This window comes from Odocoileus virginianus, chromosome 1 (assembly GCF_023699985.2).
Source record: "Odocoileus virginianus isolate 20LAN1187 ecotype Illinois chromosome 1, Ovbor_1.2, whole genome shotgun sequence".
Taxonomy (NCBI): Eukaryota; Metazoa; Chordata; class Mammalia; order Artiodactyla; family Cervidae; genus Odocoileus; species Odocoileus virginianus.
Genome location: NC_069674.1, coordinates 26,234,264 through 26,252,501, shown reverse-complemented (window position 1 = coordinate 26,252,501; position 18,238 = coordinate 26,234,264). Strand labels below are relative to the sequence as shown.

General features: G+C 35.6%; 1 protein-coding gene across 3 annotated transcripts in view; it reads right to left on the bottom strand.

The window, feature by feature from the left end:
* The window catches only part of ZNF800 (zinc finger protein 800), a 49,508-nt gene that overhangs the window by 21,101 nt on the left and 10,169 nt on the right, over positions 1–18,238 (bottom strand). For 2 of the 3 annotated variants that reach the window (XM_070466196.1, XM_070466200.1), the window contains exons 4-5: positions 12,831–12,974; positions 8,992–10,687 (exon numbers count right to left, since the gene is read on the bottom strand). In XM_070466196.1, the coding sequence (XP_070322297.1) occupies positions 8,992–10,687; positions 12,831–12,974 (1,840 nt within the window). Of the gene's footprint in view, positions 1–5,985; positions 7,773–8,991; positions 10,688–12,830; positions 12,975–18,238 lie in introns of those variants that run through there. The other variant, XM_020910337.2, reaches the window with a different exon arrangement.

Genomic DNA, 18,238 nt, shown 5'->3' with positions numbered 1-18,238 from the left:
TTGGTTTTCTTCTAAGAACAGCTCTATCAGGTAAGAAATATTACTGTAATTTTATAAATGAGGCTAACTAGGATGTAGAATCTTTAACTAACTTAACATGCACAAGGTCACATAAGAAATAATTTGTGGATCCAAAAATTTCACCAGTCAATCTACCTCCAGACCATAACACCAAGCTGCCAACAAGTAATGCAGTCAATAGTTCGCAAACAATAAAATCTGCAAATGTAAGGTATACTGATTAAGGCAACCCCGTCTGTAGTCAGACTTAAGAGTCAAGTCTCAACTCTGTTTACTAGCTATGTGAACTTGAATAAACCTAAACCACTGAACTTCTCTAAGCTTCTATTTTCTATTCTGTAAAGTGGGGATAAGTGGGGATAATGAAGGAACAGTTCTTACTTCATAGCATTGTTGGTGGATTAGAGGCACCAGGTATGTAAAAGACTAGCAAAGTGCTTGGTATATAGTAATCACTCCATGAATGCTAATTACTGTTGGCTAATACTAAGAAATTCTCTTTATTACTATAAACTCTCATTTTAGTACTGGTGGCACTTTCTAAAATAAATTAAATCAGCACAACTTAGATGGAAAAGGCTACTACTTACTGTAACATCAAACATGTACTTATAGTGTACTTATAAGTACTTATAGTGTACTTATATATAAAAACGTACAAGACACTGAACAAAATTATCAAGCTGTAGTTAAAAATACACAATCAAGCAAATTAATTCTGCTGAGTGTGCACAGGCAGTAAAACCTCCAGCTCTGAACCAGATGCACCTTCAGTATTCAATAAATTCCCCTCCGTTTATGGCATGACAGTGGTGAATATATGCAGAGAAAGAAGCTTGAAAAGTAACAAACCTGACAAATTGAGTATAGACTGATATTCAGGAAGAAATGAGCTCTCTTTCCACCATCTTACCTTCTTAAAAAAATGTTTTCGTGGTCTTGGTACTAATGATCTGTTAATTAACCAGAAGAGAAAAAAAAAAAAAAGATAAGAGCTAGAAGCTCAGCTCAGTCTATGCCCCGACCAGTAATGCTGAAGAAGCTGAACAGTTCTATGAAGACCTACAAGACCTTCTAGAACTAACACCCAAAAATGATGCCCTTCTCATTACAGGGGACTAGAAAACAAAAGTAGGAAGTCAAGGAATACCTGGAGTAACAAGCAAATTTAGCCTTGTAGTACAGAATGAAGCAGAGCAAAGGCTAATAGAGTTTTGCCAAGAGAACACATTGGTCACAGCAAGCACCCTCTTCCAACAACGTAAGAGAAGACTCTACACATGGACGTCACCAGATGGTCAATACTGAAATCAGATTGATTATCTCTGCAGCCAAAGATGCAGAAGCTCTATACAGTCAGCAAAAACAAGATCAGGAGCAGACTGTGGCTTAGATCATGAACTCCTTATTGCCAAATTCAGATTTAAATTGAAGAAAGTAGGGAAAACCACTAGACCATTCAGGTATGACCTAAATCCAATCCCTTACAATAAAACAGTGTAAGTGACAAACAGATTCAAGAGATTAGATCTGATAGACAGAGTGCCTGAAGAACTATGGACAGAGGTTTGTACATAGCATAGGAAGCAGTGATCAAGGCCATCCCCAAGAAAAAAAAATGTAAAAAGGCAAAATGGTTGTCTGAGGAGGCCTTACAAATAGCTAAGAAAAGAAGTGACAGGCAGAGAAAAGGAGAGATATACCCATTTGAATGCAGAGTTCCAAATAGCAAGGAGAGGAAAGAAAGCCTTCCTCAGTGATCAATGCAAAGAAATAGAGGAAAACAATAGAATGGGGAAGACTAGAGATTGCTTCAAGAATATTAGAGCTACCAAGGGAACATTCCATGCAAAGATGGGCTCAATAAAGGACAGAAATGGCATGGACCTAACAGAAGCAGGAGATAATAAGAGGTGACAAGAATACACAGAAGAAATATACAAAAAACATCTTCATGACCCAGATAACCATGATCCTGTGATCACTCAAGTAGAGCCAGACATCCTGGAATGCGAAGCCAAGTGGGCCTTAGGAAGCATCACTATGAACAAAGCTAGTGGAGGTGATGGAATTCCAGTTGAGCTATTTCAAATCCTAAAAGACGATGCTGTGCAAGTGCTGCACTCAATATGCAAGCAAATATGGAAAACTCAGTAGTGGCCACAGGACTAGAAAAGGTCAGTTTTCATTCCAGTCCCTAAGAACAGTGATGCCACAGAATGCTCAAACTACCACACAATTGCACTCATCTCACACACTAGCAAAGTAATGCTCAAAATTCTCTAAGCCAGGCTTCAACAGTATGTGAACCATGAACTTCCAGATGTTCAAGCTAGATTTACAAAAGGCAGAGGAACCAGAGATCAAATTGCCAACATCTGCTGGATCATCGAAAAAGCAAGAGTTCCAGAAAACCATCTACTACTGCTTTATTGACTATGCCAAAGCCTTGAACTGTGTGGTTCAAAACAAACTGTGGAAAATTCTTCAAGAGATGGGAATAACAGACCACCTGACCTGCCTCCTAAGAAATCTGTATGCAGGTCAAGAAGCAACAGTTAGAACTGGACATGGAACAACAGACCGGTTCCAAATTGGGAAAGGAGTACGTTAAGGCTGTATTTTGTCACCCTGCTTATTTAACTTATATGCAGAGTACATCACGTGAAATGCCAGGCTGGATGAGGCACAAGCTGGAATCAAGATTGCCAGGAGAAATATCAATAACTTCAGATATGCAGATGACACCACCCTTATGGCAGAAAGTAAAGAGGAACTAAAAAGCCTCTTGATGAAAGTGAAGGAGAGTGAAAAAGTTGGCTTAAAACTCAACATTCAGAAAACTAAGAACATGGCATCTGGTCCCATCACTTCACGGAAAATAATGGGGTAACAATGGAAACAAACTATTTTGGGGGGCTCCAAAATCACTGCAGATGGTGACTGCAGCCATGAAATTAAAAGATGCTTGCTCCTTGGAAGAAAAGTTATGACCAACCTAGACAGCATTAAGAAGCAGAGACATTACTTTGCCAACAAAGGTCCGTCTAGTCAAAGCTATGGTTTTTCCAATAGTCATGTATGGATGTGAGAGTTGGACTCTAAAGAAAACTGAGCAATGAAGAATTGATGCTTTTGAACTGTGGTATTGAAGACTCTTGAAAGTCCCTTGGAATGCAAGGGAGATCCAACCAGTCCATCCTAAAGGAGATCAACCCTGAATATTCATTGAAGGACTGATGTTGAAGCTGAAACTCCCATACTTTGGCCACCTGATGCGAAGAACTGACCCATCTGAAAAGACCCTGATGCTAGGAAAGATCGAAGGCGGGAAGAGAAGGCGACAACAGAGGATGAGATGGTTGTACGGCCTCACCAATGTGATGGACATGAGTTTGAGTAAGTTCTGGGAGTTGGTGATGGACAGAGAAGCCTGACGTGCTGCAGTCCATGGGGTTGCAAAGAGTTGGACACAACTGAGCAACTCAACTGAACTGAGCAGCTCACAACAGATGTGAAAGGAAAAGAGTGCAGAAACAAATTATAAGGGAGAAGAGTAAAGAATTTGGAAAGTTAGAAAAGCCAAAGTAATTGTTCTTGTTTAGTTGCTAAGTTGTGTCCAACTCTTTGTGACGCCGCGGACTGTAGCCCACCAGGTCTCTGTCCATGGATTTCTCAGGCAAGAATACTGCTGGGTTTGTAATTTCCTCCTCCAAGGGATCTTCCTGAGCAAGGGATCAAAAAGCATCTCTGGCACTAGCAGGCAGATACTTTACTGTTGAGACACCAGGGAAGCCCAGTTTAAATGAAACACATTTTATTCGAAGTCTGTCATGGGCCAAACGCCTTAGAAACCAAACAACTAATAGCCAATCTTAAGACTGCTGACACTTACTCCTCTTCTATCTTGAGGTTTCCATTAGCTTTCAAAGTCAGAGAAGAGAGAAAGAATACCACAGAATAGAAAACGATTTTGCCCAACAGCACAGCCAACTTCACGTTGCCCCTATCTTACAGCTCAGCCAGAGGTCAACTATGAGACCCTGTCTGAATCATAATCCTGGTAATCTAAAGATTCCACTAGAAAAGTAAATTCTAAAACTCCTAAGGATCTAGATTATTTCCTTAGGCCACTACAGGAAACCTGGAGACCTAGTTTCTACAGTTTCAGAAGCATTTCAAACCTTTCTCAGTGGTCATGCCACTTGAAGACATTTTTTGTATCTTCATAGCAGGAAATACTATGAAAGTAAGCAGGATACTTACTTGGGCCTCTATCTCCGTATCTACTTGCCGTAACAACTACTGGGAAAGCTCTCTCTCTGTATCTACAAGCTCAAACCATAGCAAAACCATAAACTCCCCACTACTGCATCCATAGGCTCTCTAAAGCAAACTTACTAGAACAGCCTACTGACCATAAAGCAATGTAATAAATACATTCTTAAAGGTACTTTTCAACAGAGGCAAGGTGTCAACTGCAAATTTGGTGTGTATTGTGTGCGCATATTTACATGAGCCAAATTTTATATATATATGGGGGTGTATATATATATATATGAGCCAAAATTTATATGTGTGTGTGTGTATATATATGAGCAAGATCCTATCTTTATGCGTGTTTATATAAAAATAAATAAAACTAGGCCAAAAATTAAGGATGGATAATTTATTATTCTTTAAGAATGTACACACTCTTTTAAAAGGTTTTGTTCTTGAAGCAGGGAGAAATTAGGGGGAAAGGGACATGAACCCCAAAAATGGCTACTGTGCATTCAAAGTGTATCTGCAATGTTAAACAATCAGCACCTGCTTAAGGAACTCCCTGGCAGTCTAATGGTTAGGACTCCATGTTCTCACTGCCTAGGGCCCAGGTTTGAAACCTGGTCAGGGAACTAATATCCCACAAGCAGCAAAGCAAGGTCAAATAAAAAAATAAACAAAAAAACCACCTGCTTAGTGTCAGCCATACTAATCCAGTTCTCACTTGCACTATACAAACTTAAAAAGTTGAAGTGCAAGCCATACCTTTTATTGTTTTTCCTCTTCCACCAATATAATTTAGGAGTAAAGGTATCTTCAGGAAAGAAGGTAAGTTGAATTCTATAGAAAAACTGTTGATCAAACAGCAGCAAAGGTAGATATAATTTGTACCTAGAGACAGATCTTAAAGTAAGGCGTTCTTGATAGTTCTTTACCTGATTAACCACTGCCCCTCCTAACTCCACAACAAAAAGTGCTACAAATACTTGCTTATACAGCCTACATGCAAAAAGCATCTGGCCCAAATTTCTTAGGCCTTTTCTCAAAAGCCTCAAGCCTGATCCTCTTGAGATGACAAAGTCCAAGAGTCAAAATAAAACCAAAAAGTTAAGGATGGGGAAGACCAGAAAGGAATAGGAAGAACAAAGAACTTCCCATCACTTCTTACATGTTCATTCTACTCTTCTTAACTGGTCTGAGTTCTCAAACTCCTATGTCTCCCATGATCCATTAATGTAGCTGTTATGATAAAATATTCTTAATCTCTCCAGGCCCTTCTCATTTAGACAAGTCCTGACATAGTAGCATTTTTTTTTTTTTAACTCTATGACCCAGATGAAATCTTTTTATAGTCCTTGGGACCCTTGATGCTCCATCCTAAATTCCTGCTCTGTGGCCCTAATGTTAAGACACAGGAGACAAACTATGTGAATGGTCCTGTGAAAACAAGTGAGTGAAGGAAGGGAATTGCAGCAATTGGGCTCCACGAGCATCAGGCTCTTTCTCTTTCTTCCCTACAGGATTTAACAAGTAAAGCAGAAAGGAAAAGGCTGGCATACACATGGGAGGCTGCAGCAAAGAGCTACCCCAAGGCTTTTAGGAATCCTCATTATCTTTCCACTTGTTATAGGCAGTTAAGTCTGGAAAAATATCTTTGGAATATGTCTTGTGTGTAGGAATGCATAAAAGATAACACCTTGCAAAAGTCAAACATACAGGTTTAATAATGTGCGACTAATGAAGATGGTTTATAAATGAAATAACAGCTACAACATTTAGTTCCCTAAATATATTATGCTATTAATCATTAAAGTTAGACCTATAAGTACAAGTTTTCCATATGTGGAAAAGTAAATCTGTTTTTAAATTAAAGAGAAATTATCACTCTCTTAAAAATAAAACGATCAGGATAAATTTCAAGTGTAGCCGCTCAGTCACTGAATAAATTTAAACTTGATAATAAAACATCTAAGTTTCAACCAATGCACCTTCGCTGAAGCACATTTAGCTGAAATAACTTTGAGTCTGGTTTATTTCCATCACATATAGTACATTTTTCCAACAAGAGCACGTACATTCAATATAGAACATTTCCAGCAAGTTACAGTCTTTCTACTTTCCTTTCACAGTATATTTTAGTGCAAAGCACTGGGAAGGGTAAATGCTTTTCTAGCTATAAAATCATTTTATTATGACCTTGTGGATCTTCAACATTTTAAAATTTTATACAAAAAGTATATAGATGGACAGGGTCCCTCCTAAGTCCACATGTGAACCTATATAAAAACACGGTATATTCTCCTGCTGTACCTTTTAAAATTATAATTTGACAAAAATTACTAAAAATTATTAAAAAATAAAGTAATTCTAAAAAGTATAAAGTATTGATACACAAAAACCTGCCCAATATTTCATTAAAGATAGATGTACTTCTGTTTTCCCTAAAATCTTGATTACAAAAATGGACAAAAATTCATTATTTTTTAAATTTTACAGTAGGAATCAAATATTATCTAAAGTGGTCATCTAAGATTTTACTTGGGAGAGGGGGGGAAAAGCAGGGTTTACACCCCAATCTTCCTTTTTTAGCAATATTTAAAAGAAATAAACTAATATTGTAAGAAGTGGTTGTGCAGGGATTGTCTGCATCCATAAAATTTCAGTAAGCTATTTACTGCCTTCATATTAACACCAGTAAATGTGCGGTCTTTTAAAAAAAAAAAAAACTGAAAATTTAAGTTGCATCTATCATTAAAGTGCTTTGAATGAAATTTAAAGAAATTTAGGGGAATGTTTAATTTTCATAAAAACCTCAGATGTTTACAAATGAACAATGTGATGATCCATGGGTGAAAATGAACTGCAACTTTCCTGTAGTATAAATTTTGAAATGAAACTTTCAAACATTTAAGTGCTGTAGAACAAGTTAAAAATAAATGAATGTAAAAATAATTACAAATACTTAGCAGGCTAAATATTTATAATGTGCTGATATTAAATTATCTTTTGGTCCTAACATACACTCAAGGAAATTATGTATCTGTACAATCCAGATAAAAATTCTGCCAAATGAAGGGGAACAAAACTAAAATTGCTAAGATAAAGTCTTTGTTAATTAAAAATCACCAGTGGTGATATTTTCTTCAGGTTGTTGATAACTTTAATCAACAAACTGTTGGATAACAAAATTTGCACCATTTGTGTAGAAAATGTAGACCAAATGCACAAGGGTGGTTAGTTGATGGATTGTGATGACAGTACTTAATGTCACAGCTACTTGAAAGTGCTGGAAGCGGCAGTGCCTTAGAAACAAGTGGTTAGATGGTTATTATTTTAGTCAGAAAACAGCAGTTACAGTCATATATTTATCCAAATTTTTTCTTTTTTCCTCATAGTACCATTTGAAGATGTTTAGTGGTTCTAACACCAATTTAAAGTCTTTCCACAAAAATGAACTCCAAACCTTTTCGTACATCACTTGAAGTTATCTGAGGAGAAATGGGAATAAATGAACACTTTTGAGTTTACCAATAAAACCTTATTTTTAGAACTATACAATAACTCTTCTAAAGGATGATTTCATCTCAAGTTTTCCACACAAAAAAAAAATGTGTGATAGTCAAACCACAACATTTAACCTACTCAGCACTCAAAACTAAGTATACTGCTTTAGAACCTGAACCCAAAACTAATTTAATAATACTAATTAAATATATTAAATGCCTTAATACGAGGGACACAGGTACTGAAGGTAAACTTTAAAAATACAGGGAGATTTGCAAAAAAAAGTACAGGGAGTCTATGCTTTATTTTATATTGCATTTTAAAAATCTAATTTGTTCCAAAACCCTCTAAAAAAGTAATATTATTTTCTTTCTTCCTAATAGGGATTTTACTTTTCAACACACAACCATAAAAAAAAGAAAAAAACCTACTTAAAAATATTAACTATGTTGAAATGATCACCAAAAGTTTATTTAAACAAAAAGGTAAAAATAAAGAGGATCTGGGACCTAAACAATCACTTTCCATAGATCAAAACTAAAACACAGTAACTAACACATACTTCCAAGGAAAAGGAAAAATAATCCAAACTTTTGTTTATCGAGTTTTCCCCTTTGCCTGGAAGCACTATGTTAAACGTAAATAATAAATGCTAACTGTTCTAAATTCAATTTGGGGGTTGTATTTTTTCTGAGTGCAGCACTTTATTTAGCCGTCACAGATTAATTTTTACAATAATTACAGTGCCTCAAAAGACGTTTTTCCTAGAATTATCGTCTTCACAAATTCATTCTAATATACTTAACTTTCCCACAATGTATTAATTAGTAGACTAAGTCACTGAATCAAATTAAACCTGTGCAAAGTTAGTTAAACAGAAGACTTCTATTGTAAACATAAGCCAGTATTAATGTATATATTTTACAACATTGAGAGGAAATCACTGACCCTGTGCCATCTATCTATAACTATATTGCATTGTCCTGTGGAAGATTAAGTTCTGAAGTTAACTTTTGTTCCCAAGCCATTGGAATAAAGGTCACTGAAGAGGTAAATGCAATATGCACATTACCTTGCAGTTCCCACTGCCATAAGATATATGGAAGCAAACGTGTTAAAATGGAACCAGCTATAAATTATGGTCAAATGATTTTTTTAGTTCGATGGGGGGAAATAAAGCAAAACTCTGTAACTGTTCCTCACCAGACAAGAGCCTTAGATCTTGTACTTCGGCCTTTGGTTTTGTTTCCTTCAGGTGAATTGGAAGCATTTGCCTTATGAGTTTTCTTATGATGTTCAAGATAAGTCTTTTTGGCAAATGCCTTTCCACATTTATTGCATCTGTGAAGAGAAAAGTTTTTTGTGACTTTTACTTCAATACCAACATCAGCTACTTCATACTTTTTACTAGGAGAGTTAGAAGTGCCATCATGTTTTGAATCACTATGTTTTGCTTCGTCTCTCGAAGGGCCTCTTTTTGTCACTTTATTTAGAACAAAATCAATGGGCTTTTTTATAGCTCTGATCTCTAAACTGGCTGTTATTTTCCCAAGATAACGGGATGACTTTTTATGAACCACAGTTATATGTCGTATCACATCACGCTTCCGACGGGTTTCGTAAGTGCAAAGAGGACACTTGTAGAATTTAACATAAATGTTATTCCCATCTGTGTGCAATTCAATGTGTTTAGTCAAGTTCTGTTTCGAAGTAAACTGACGTTTACAAAGTTTACAGTAAAGTTGCTTAAAATCAAAGCCAGCTGAAAGTTTTGGTTTCCTGGTTTTTTGCTGGCCACCTGCAGCAGACAGACTAGTTGATTTAGGGCTTTCAGAGTCTTGTTTAACTTTATTTTTCTGTGCTGCCGGTGTGTTCTTTTTTTCATTTGAATGATTTGTTCCCTTTAATTCATTCTGTGGAGAATGGGTAATGGAAGGGGGTGAAGATTCTACAGAATCTGCTGGTTCAACTTTAACTTTTATTTCTGAACTGCTGGCAGTATTATTGGGGCCTTTCTCTCTTTTAGAGTTTGTTCCAGAAAGAGTTATCTTGTGGACAATTTGCATATGTCTTTTAAGCATTATTTGTGAACTATATTTCCTCTTGCAAAGAAGGCATTTGCATGCAGTTAAATTGTATTCAGCCTTTGAAGACGACTTTTGTTTTCGAGTCTTAAAAGATTTTTTAGGAGAAACAGAATCCAGGAACAAAGGTTGCCCAGGCTTTGTTGCTATATCAGGAGTAATTGAATCCCTCCTTAGTCCTCTATGAACTTCATCAAAATGCCTCCTTACATTCGCTTTTGTAGCAAATGATTTACAACATACTGGACAACTCCTACTTAATGGAACTAGAACATTCTTACTGCGTCCTTTAGAGGACTGGTTTGGATTCTTTCGTGTTTCAATGTACTTTTTTAGTTCTTCCATCTTTTTCTTGTGTACTTTTCGAATGTGACGACGAACACCTCGTCTGGAATTGAAATCTTTTCTACAAAGACAACATATCAACTGGTGACCAAAATCAGAATTGTCAGAAGTTTCCAAGTCAGCCTGTGATTCCTGCGGTTGTTCATCAGATGGAGGTGCAACGTCATCTGCAACAATTTCGACAGGAGGGGGCTCTACAGTTTCCACCTCTGTGTCTGTAGCTGGAACTGTTTTATTAGACTGTTCAGTGCTAGTTTCCTGTATTTGAACTTCAGGCTGTTCAGGAGTACTGCTTGACTCTGTGACTTCAGTGGGATTATCAGTCCTTGAAATATATTGAAACACTGCATTTTGATTAGTTTCTATAGGTTCTAGCTTAATAATGTATTCTCGCTTGTCCACACTTGGATATATGGCTTCTAGGAGGTCGTTTATGGCTTGGCTTTGTTTATCATTTACATCAGGAAGGTCTGTTAAGGAAAAAACAACATTTTAATCTGAAATAATTAGCCTGCTCTAGTCCTCTAATATTTTTAAATGTATTATTAACCTGTCTTAAATTTTATTATTAATTTGTATTTATTTTTACAAGAGTATTATCTACTTCTCAGTATTTTATGAGGCTGAAAAACTAGTACTGATTAATTTAAAATTTGCTTTAATTTAAAATCTCATCATGGTACACAAATGTTAAGGAATAGATACAATCTGAAGAGCTACTTCTAATATAAGGGCCCTTAATATAAAATATTTAAGCAGATGGGTATCCCAAACAATAAAAATAATACTTCGTATTTTTAGGCTAGCAAAGGAAAGTCAAAATTCTCATAACCCAAGATGGATAAAATACCATGAAGTATGTTAGTATAAAAATCATTTTTTTAAAGAAAACATAACAGCATTCCAATTAACTTAATCCATAATAATCTAATTGTATGGGGACATTTGAACATCTTATGGAGAAAGAAAAAGAAGAAGATTTTATAGGAAAACATAGAAACACAAATGATGATGTATAGAAGTGTCTGCTAAATTCAGTCTTAACATGGCACAACTCTATTAAACCAATGATTAAAAACTACAAATTAATTCCAAAAACAGACCTAGTTTTATTTTCTTGTGCAATATAATTACTCTGTCTGTAGGCAACCTAACAGTCATATTGTAACAGAGTTGACTAACACTGGTTATGTTCCTACATACAATGCTAAAATTTAGCTACAAATACAGCATCAAATCTGATAACCACTTAGAAATCAAGAAATGACTTATCATAGCTCTTCTAGTCTACTAATCTTTCTTTTTAAAATGGATAAAGTTGAGTCTGTAAGAAGAATACTTTCACACAAGTATTTCTACAATAAGTATTACAGAAGAGTATACAGTAATCCAGCAAATCCATTTATCTATTTCCCTCTAAAATTCAACTAACTTTAGTTCACACCAAACACTAACACAGAATAACTACCAGAAAGTTAATTAAATTCCTACTAGTTCCTTAATTGCAAGGTTAGATTTGAAACTAATTTCTAGACTGCCTTTTCATTCACATCTCAAGGATAAAAGAAGTATAGTAAGATATAACAGGGGAAGGAAAAATTTCAAGACAAATATGAAATTTTTGTTTCATCTATTTCCTATTATATACTTTAAATCACTTCACGATAATAATTAAAGTGGTACTTTTGCTATTTGGAGTTTTACACTCTATTCCCATCCACAAAAGATTAAGTTGAAAAATGCACAAAATCCACAACACAACTGAAATATCAAACTGATAAAAATAACTTCTATATTTTGTTAAGTCCACAAGAGTTAAATCCCTGAACAAAAAACAATGAAAGTAATCTATGACTTAATAAAATATTTTAAGGAATTTATGTTAGGTCTTTAAAGCAAGAAAATATCATTACATACACTGCAACTTAATCATACACAGACAATATACTTAATTCAACAAACATTTGGTTACACAAAAACTTCATTAGCTTATTACCTGCCTTTATTACATAAAGCTATTTCAGATTAGCTTGCAACACAATCCAATTTCTGGTAAAATGACATATCAAGTAAATTTCACTGAGAATAAAACTGATCTTCAAATCAAGACCCAGGAAACATTAGAAAGATTATCAAATATTTTTTAATGCTCTCCACAATTCCCCAAAAATCAATTTATTTACTCATTCTTTGCTCTATTTTCAACCTTCTCATTTACTTAAGGAGAATCTAAGTAAATAATGAGTCATATATGGTAACAAGCTGCTAAGAGGTAAAAATACAAACACCCCCGTCAAGTATCAATATTTTAATTTACAAAAATCCTGAATATAAACTGTATAGTCCACATAAACATTCAAAAACAATATCCAATATTTTAATACAAATAAACGTGGTAAAAATCTAACTTCATTTATCTTTAGCAAAATCCAAATGACAGATATTAAAAAACAGATATCTCTTTAAGAAATCAAATATATTACATTGAGTTAAGTATTTTATTTTGTTCTCCATCACTAAGTCATCTGTAACTAGATACTGATACCATTCTAATGTGAATGTGCAGCTATAGTATAAGAACACACAGTAAATGAACATATGAATAAAACTTACTGTCATCCATCTGCAGACTTGGTGGGCAGTAGAATTTTTTATGGGTAATTAAATTTGGCAATCCTCTGAAGAGACTGCGGCATAATTTACATTCAAAAATAGTGTCCACATCTTTTAATAAAATATGCTTAAGTTGTTTAGTTCCTGAGGGAAAAAAGAAAACACAAAGGTAACTTTAACATACTTTTAAACTGGAAAATCACTGCTGACAATCCAGAAGTGTGGTTTTACTCTTTAAAAACAAAATGCAGGCACTGCCAGTATCTACCACACTATACTCAAAAATAAGTTATAAACTACATTCTAAGCAAAATTTTATCACTTGGATGTTGCTGCTGCTGCTGCTAAGTTGCTTCAGTCGTGTCCGACTCTGTGCGACCCCACAGACGACAGCCCACCAGGCTCCCCCATCCCTGGGATTCTCCAGGCAAGAACACTGAAGCAGGCTGCCATTTCCTTCTCCAATGAATGAAAGTGAAAAGAGAAAGTGAAGTTGCTCAGTCATGTCCGACTCTTAGCGACCCCATGGACTGCAGCCTACCAGGCTCCTCCGTCCATGGGATTTTCCAGGCAAGAGTACTGGAGAGGGTTGCCATTGCCTTCTCCCACTTGGATGTTAGGACACCTGAAACTGATGGTCTTTTTCTAATTCAGCAGCCAGTCAACTCCTGGGATATCTTGGCAATGGTTCTAGTATCTGCATGATCATCACAATGACCTAGTAATAAAAACGTACATGACACACTCCTGGAGATTCTGATGCAACAAGACCTGGAGTGGTACAGAAGAATTAAATGCCACCTCAACCCAAGTTTTTGGCTGGTTCTTCCAGCTCTCTTTTGTACTACAAAGTAAACATGAAGTAACACATTTCCCCCTGATTACTTAAAGAGGGTCAAAACTGTCTCACAAGATTATCTGTGCCTTTCTTTTTAAATTCAGCTCAAACTACTTGCGGTTCTGGGCCAACATGGTATTATCATCATTTAGTGGACAATAAAGAATCCTTGGTCCATGTTTTTGAACTTTGCTTAGGTCTCTTAATACTACTAGAAATTTATTCAAAGCCTTTGTCCCTAAAATACTCACCCTAATTGCAATTAATTAAATATTGACAGAACTACTAGTTTAAAGCCTGTCTTCCACTAGACTATAAATTCCAAAGTGGCCAAGACCAAGTCTGTCTTATTTACAAAGTTCTCAGGTCTAACAGGAGAAGGCAATGGCACCCCACTCCAGTACTCTTGCCTGGAAAATCCTGTGGATGGAGGAGCCTGGTAGGCTGCAATCCATGGGGTCGCTAACAGTTGGACACGACTAAGTGACTTCTTTCACTTTTCACTTTAACTCACTGGAGAAGGAAATGGCAACCCACTCCAGTGTTCTTGCCTGGAGAATCCCAGGGACAGGGGAGCCTGGTGTGACGTCTATGGGGTCGCACAGAGTCGGACACGACTGAAGGGACTTAGCAGCAGCAGCTCTAATAACACTGAATAAATATTCATTGAAGAAAAGCCACCTATCTACAGAATATAAGCATTATAATGGAAGATCAAAAGGCAGGCAGAAAATAAACAGCAACAAGCACTCCTGAAGTATTTAAAATAAAACACAAATAGAACCTCTTTTGTCACTACTTCCTACTGGTCTCTGACACAGGCAAATGGACAAAATTGATCTGTGTTCACTAATTAGTGAGCCTTCAGTTTCTTAAAAATAATAATAATATTGAATTAAATAGGAAAAAAACAAAAGTGTCCTGAAAAATACCATGAAGACTATCCAGGGGCACAGTGACTATTAAGCTTTGGGACTACTAGGGAATAAACACAGTCTCAGTAGGATAATTAATACAGTAGGATCCATAGAAGTTAAGCATTTCTGATTCAATCTTTGTGATTTATTTACCTTTAATTTTTAGTTTTTATCATGTTGCATTTTATCATCATTTTGAAGACATTAGCCTTCAAATTTCTACTGCAAAAAGACTACCACATTATAATTTTACTAAGTCTTTAGAGATTCCAATTCTGATATCATCTAGCTGTGTGGCCTTAAAGAGTTATATAATCTTTGCACTTTGGTTTATTCATCTTATAAAACAAACGAAACCTATCTCAGAGAATATGAAAGAAAATATGAACCTAAATTCCAGAAGAATTAAATCATAAATCCAGATTTCTACTGAGAAGAAAATATATATATAATGAAATAATTTCTACCACTTCCCAAATCCAATTCAAAGTTTATTCCACAGGATCATACTACCACAAAACAAGAAAACATTTATTTTAAAAGATTCAGAGGATAACTTGGGTATTATTCACTGTGTAAAAGTAAGTTCACACACACACACTTCTCTAGTCTATTTCACATTACAAAATATATTGGCAATAAATTGCTAATATATTTAGTTCATAGTTAACCTCATAAGTGATTGACAAACTATGAGAGGTAGGCTGATGATAAACTTGAGATAAACACTTTAGATAAACTTCTGTAACTGATCTACATATAATTCTTAGTAAGTATAGGTGGGTGTATTACCAGACAGAAGAAATCATGGGAAAATTTTGCGTATTTTAATCCTAAATGTAAAAACCAGCTAGACCCATACTACAAATTCAATTCTGCCTTTAAAGATACTAAACTGTTTAAAAGGATTGAAGGAAACAGAAATAATCTGAACTAGGTTTAGCTATGACTAGAAAGTACAACATGAAGTTATACATAAAAAACGTTATTTATAAAAACTTAAGGCTGCATCCCTAAATCAGGTATCATCTACCAGGTTATCTCAACCAACCATAACAAGAAAAAAAAGTATTTGACTCTAACCTTGACTAATTAATCTTAATTATCAAATCACAAAAAATACTCTACCACCCTCACACCACTTATGCACATACAAACACAATTGTGTTGAACCAAGCAAACCAAATTTCTTTCAGGTCCTTCGATTCACCAAATTCTCTCACTTTTCAGACCTTCTCCTATGTTTCTTTCTCTCTGCCTAGAACATTCTCCCCATTTCCCTGGTCTGGTCCACTTCTAACAATCCTTCAGATTCCATGTTAGATGTCATTTCCTCCAGGAAGCCTTCTCAGACCCCTCCTGTTCTCTGTTAAGAATTCTTCCTCTATATTCCCAGAGTACCCTGTACACCTATACTATATTATCTGTTTTGTGATTACTTTTATCTCCATTAAACTGGAAACTCTAAGAGGACAGAGACGGTATCTTTGATGGTCACCACTGTGTTCACAACTTTCAGGACCATGCCTGATGGGCATTTGTTAGACATACTGGTGAGTTCTCTCTATGTTTAAGAAAATCTTCCCTATAAATTTTTTTAAAAGTCCATATAAAGTTAACCAGAAAGTAAAAAATGGGACCTGAGTGATTTTCCAATTCTGCTTATATGTATTACAAATGAGAAAAATAAGATGTGCCCTCACTCCATAAACACAGGCAAAAGTTATTCCTTAAGTTGGTTTCAGTTACCATTTAAGGTTTTGTTGGTTTCCCTTGGAGACATAATGGCTTTATTCTAATCAGCTACCATTTTCTGATTGCTTTGCTCACTAACAGTTTGACACAGCCAACCAACTGTGCCTCTGCCAACAGTTAAAACCTACTCTAACCTGAAAAAAGAGACAAGACAGCAACAAAAGTTCACCCAAACAGCAACAAAAACTCCTCCACAACTCTTAATCCTGAGAGAGAGAGAGATATGCAGCCTTATTCCTAATTATTCCTTCTCCTATAGATAACACTCTTTCTCACCTTAGGTTTTTAAATCATCTTAGAAGTCACTACATACTACTTACACCGTTTACATAGATCATCAATTCAGTATCTTTCGAAAAACCAGCCCTCCAAAGAGAAGGCTTTTGACACCTGTAACTAATGAACATTTCAGATCCTCACACATAATGGGCGCTCAATAAAATTTAGTTAAACCTCATTGAAGGTTTGATCCTGTGCTATCAATTAAAGTAAAATACACTGTATATACTGATATAAAGTTTAAAAAAAATTGTTTTCAAAACGGATCAGTATTCAATTTCACATTAGGTTGCATGTCAGATGCTTGACATAACATATTAATTCTAACTCTTCTGTGCTAAGAGACAATCCTCTGAAGACACTGCGACATAGTTTACATTCAAAAATAGTGTCTACATCTTTTAATAAAATATGCTTAAGTTGTTTAGTTAGGACAAAGTGAAAGTGAAGTCACTAAGTCCAGTCTAACTCTTTGTGACCCCATGGACTGTAGCCTACCAGGTTCCTCTGTCCATTTCCAGGCAAGAGTACTGGAGTGGGTTGCCATTTCCTTCTCCAAGTTATCTCCCCAACCCAGCGATCGAACCCGGGTGTCCCACACTGCAGGCAGATGTTTTCCCATCAGAGCCAGCCCATCAGGGAAGCCCAAATAAAGAGAAGCTTTCTTTTTCTCCCTTAATATACTGATATGTTGGTCAATGACCCTTTTAAGTTGCAGCAATAAAGGTTTTTGAATAGTACACTGTATGCTTTATTGTTGATTCACACATGAACTCAGTTTCTTTAGGATGATTGTTGAACCACAGTATCATTCCCAACATTGCAAGCAAATCTATAATTCCTGTCACACCCGCTGAATTCCAAGACCAGTATAAAGGGAATTTCTAACTGATCATCCATCCTTAATATAAGAAAACTTCAAAATTGTTCCTTTAAAACCACTACCTACAAGGGTTGGTTAAAAAAATTACTAATTATGAATACTGCAACATGCTACAATAAATTTATAAGCAGAATGAAATTATTTTAGTGCCTATCTGGTGAAACATTTGTTTAGTCTAACACACATTTACTGAACATCTATTAAATACCAGGGATAATGTTATTCATTGAAGACATGAAAGTGAAGGATATGATCTATGCCCTTGAGAAATTCCCAAACCAACATGACTGGCTGCTCTAAGAACACAGCCTCAGGTGAGATGCTTTGAAGATGAATGTAATAACAAATAAAATAAAGCTACATTTTTCTTATCTATCCCCAAAATATGCAATCTGATTTTAAATTTCCTACAACTGCTATGTATCAACTAAAAGCAAAAAAAAAAAAAAAAATCCATCATATGATACAGCAGATATGTACCTCTAAGTCATACTTTCGTCCCAAGCTTTTGCTTACAGAATCAGGACTAAGGCACCACCATCCAGTCACAGTTTACATTAACTGAAAGAAATGTCACTTTAGCAGTAAAAAACAAACAAAATCTCTAAGCAACTAAAGACCAAACTTAAATTTAGTTAGATAACGACAATAGCAAACATCACACAAAGCCAATTCTCACTTTTCACTGCAATTTATTCCTCCCTAAGATTCAAAAAGTCACTGTCCCTTGCACATC